Source organism: Scophthalmus maximus, chromosome 11, assembly GCF_022379125.1.
Source record: "Scophthalmus maximus strain ysfricsl-2021 chromosome 11, ASM2237912v1, whole genome shotgun sequence".
NCBI lineage: Eukaryota > Metazoa > Chordata > Actinopteri > Pleuronectiformes > Scophthalmidae > Scophthalmus > Scophthalmus maximus.
In genome coordinates, this window is record NC_061525.1 from 24,382,501 (window position 1) to 24,385,000 (window position 2,500).

Here is a 2,500-nt window from a genome sequence, read left to right on the forward strand (position 1 = left end):
CGCTGATGTGATTTAAATCTGTTTGTTCGGTCCAACAAAAGGACGTTTCACATAAAGTCCAAACCAGGAGCGGCTCCATTGTTTCTTTTAGCAGGAAGCACGAATTTCCCAGTTTCTTCTCACATTCGAACTACCAGCAGGTTTTGAAATCTGACTTTCTGCTGTGATTGAGGTCAGGTGAGTTCAGCTGATCCAACAGGAAACTGCTGCTGAATGAAAAGTGTGGAAAATTATCATGAGGGGAAACTTTCGTCAGTGGCAGGTATGAAACCAACTCACCTGTAGAACTACACACCTGTAGAACTACACACCTGTAGAACTACACACCTGTAGAACTACACACCTGTAGAACAACTCATCTGTAGAACAACTCATCTGTAGAAATACACACCTTTAGAACTACACAACTTTAGAAATACACACCTGTAGAACTACACACCTGAAGAACTACTCACCTGTAGAACTACACACCTGTAGAACAACTCACCTGTAGAACAACAGACCTGAAGAACAACACACCTAGAGACAGACACGCGTGTAGAATTACACACCTGACGAACTACACACCTGAAGAACAACTCACCTGTAGAACTACACACCTGTAGAACTACACGCCTGTAGAACTACACACCTGTAGAACAACTCACCTGTAGAACTACATACCTGTAGAACTACATACCTGTAGAACAACTCACCTGTAGAACAACTCACCTGTAGAACTACATGCCTGTAGAACTACACACCTGAAGAACAACTCACCTGTAGAACAACTCACCTGTAGAACAACTCACGTGTAGAACTACGCACCTGTAAAAATACACACCTGTAGAAATACACACCTGTAGAACAACTCAACTGTAGAACTACACACCTGAAGAACAACTCACCTGAAGAACAACTCACCTGTAGAACAACTCACCTGTAGAACTACACACCTGTAGAACTACACACCTGTAGAACTACACACCTGTAGAACAACTCACCTGTAGAACTACACACCTGTAGAACTACACACCTGTAGAACAACTCACCTGTAGAACAACTCACCTGTAGAACAACTCACCTGTAGAACTACACACCTTTAGAACTACACGCCTGTAGAACTACACACCTGAAGAACAACTCACCTGTAGAACTACACACCTGAAGAACAACTCACCTGTAGAACTACACACCTGAAGAACAACTCACCTGTAGAACTACTCACCTGAAGAACAACTCACCTGTAGAACTACACACCTGAAGAACAACTCAGCTGTAGAACAACTCACCTGAAGAACAACTCACCTGTAGAACAACTCACCTGTAGAACTACACACCTTTAGAACTACACGCCTGTAGAACTACTCACCTGAAGAACAACTCACCTGTAGAACTACACACCTGAAGAACAACTCACCTGTAGAACAACTCACCTGAAGAACAACTCACCTGTAGAACAACTCACCTGTAGAACTACACACCTTTAGAACTACACGCCTGTAGAACTACACACCTGAAGAACAACTCACCTGTAGAACTACACACCTGAAGAACAACTCACCTGTAGAACTACACACCTGAAGAACAACTCACCTGTAGAACAACTCACCTGTAGAACTACACACCTGAAGGGTTGTAAGTTTTCTGGTCCTTTGTCCTAACTGTACTGAGACCGAGACAGAGCATTTTCCATGGAGACAGACGTTCTGTCTGTTAGACGAAGACGTCACTCTGAGAGTTAGATGCATCACTCGGACTGGGATAGAGAGGTTTTGTTGGATACACCATGCACTGACCACTTGTTGATCTGTGTAACGAACCAGAGATCTCCTCAACCCTGAGCTCCTGTGTATCCACGAGCTCCGTCTTCCTGATTCGACTCCGTCACAGTCGTGATGGATCAGATCTTATTAAATTCATATCAAATCCGCCGCTGACAAAAGTTCCTTCCCGTTTCTGTTTTTGATTGAGGACTCGAGTCTGCGGCTGCAGAAGACGCAGACGGAACCGACCCCTCGTTGCCTTTCGGCTCTTTAATTCAAATCGACTCGAGGTGGATTTTTTCGGTTTCGACATGTTTCTCCCGCAGGAGGAAAATTCCCATTGTTTGAATTCTGCTGAAGTTAAATCCGTTTCTTCGAGTGTTTCCTGATGATCGTGATGTTTCTGTTTCACCGCGCCACACGTGACAGGAAACAGCACATCAGTGATCCGTGTGGATCGGCACCGGGCCGCGGCGTGGCTGACCTCAGGGCCGCCGACTGTACGTGTCTGCATGACAGATTGTTCAGGTGCTGTGTTTCCTGTCCTGCAGCTGATCCGCTGCCACGCCTCTTCTTCTTTTAATGCTCATGCAACGATGATTGCAGCATTCCAGGGAAAAGAGAATTCACCAGTAGTTGAGGGTATTAATATTTTACAGTGTTGTACTCAGGAAGTTCAACGAGTGAAGGAGTTTTTTGTTTCTCTTCGGAGAAAAATTGCTTCTCTGAATCCCCCCAAAACAATCCATCTACAG

General features: G+C 44.8%; 1 protein-coding gene across 1 annotated transcript in view; it reads left to right on the top strand.

The window, feature by feature from the left end:
- Positions 1–2,142: 2,142 nt before the first annotated feature.
- LOC118298882 (scavenger receptor cysteine-rich type 1 protein M130-like) overlaps positions 2,143–2,500 on the top strand; it is a 6,948-nt gene continuing 6,590 nt past the window's right edge. The window contains exon 1 of the mRNA XM_047335776.1: positions 2,143–2,245. Within this exon, the coding sequence (XP_047191732.1) occupies positions 2,143–2,245 (103 nt within the window). The remainder of the gene's footprint in view (positions 2,246–2,500) is intronic.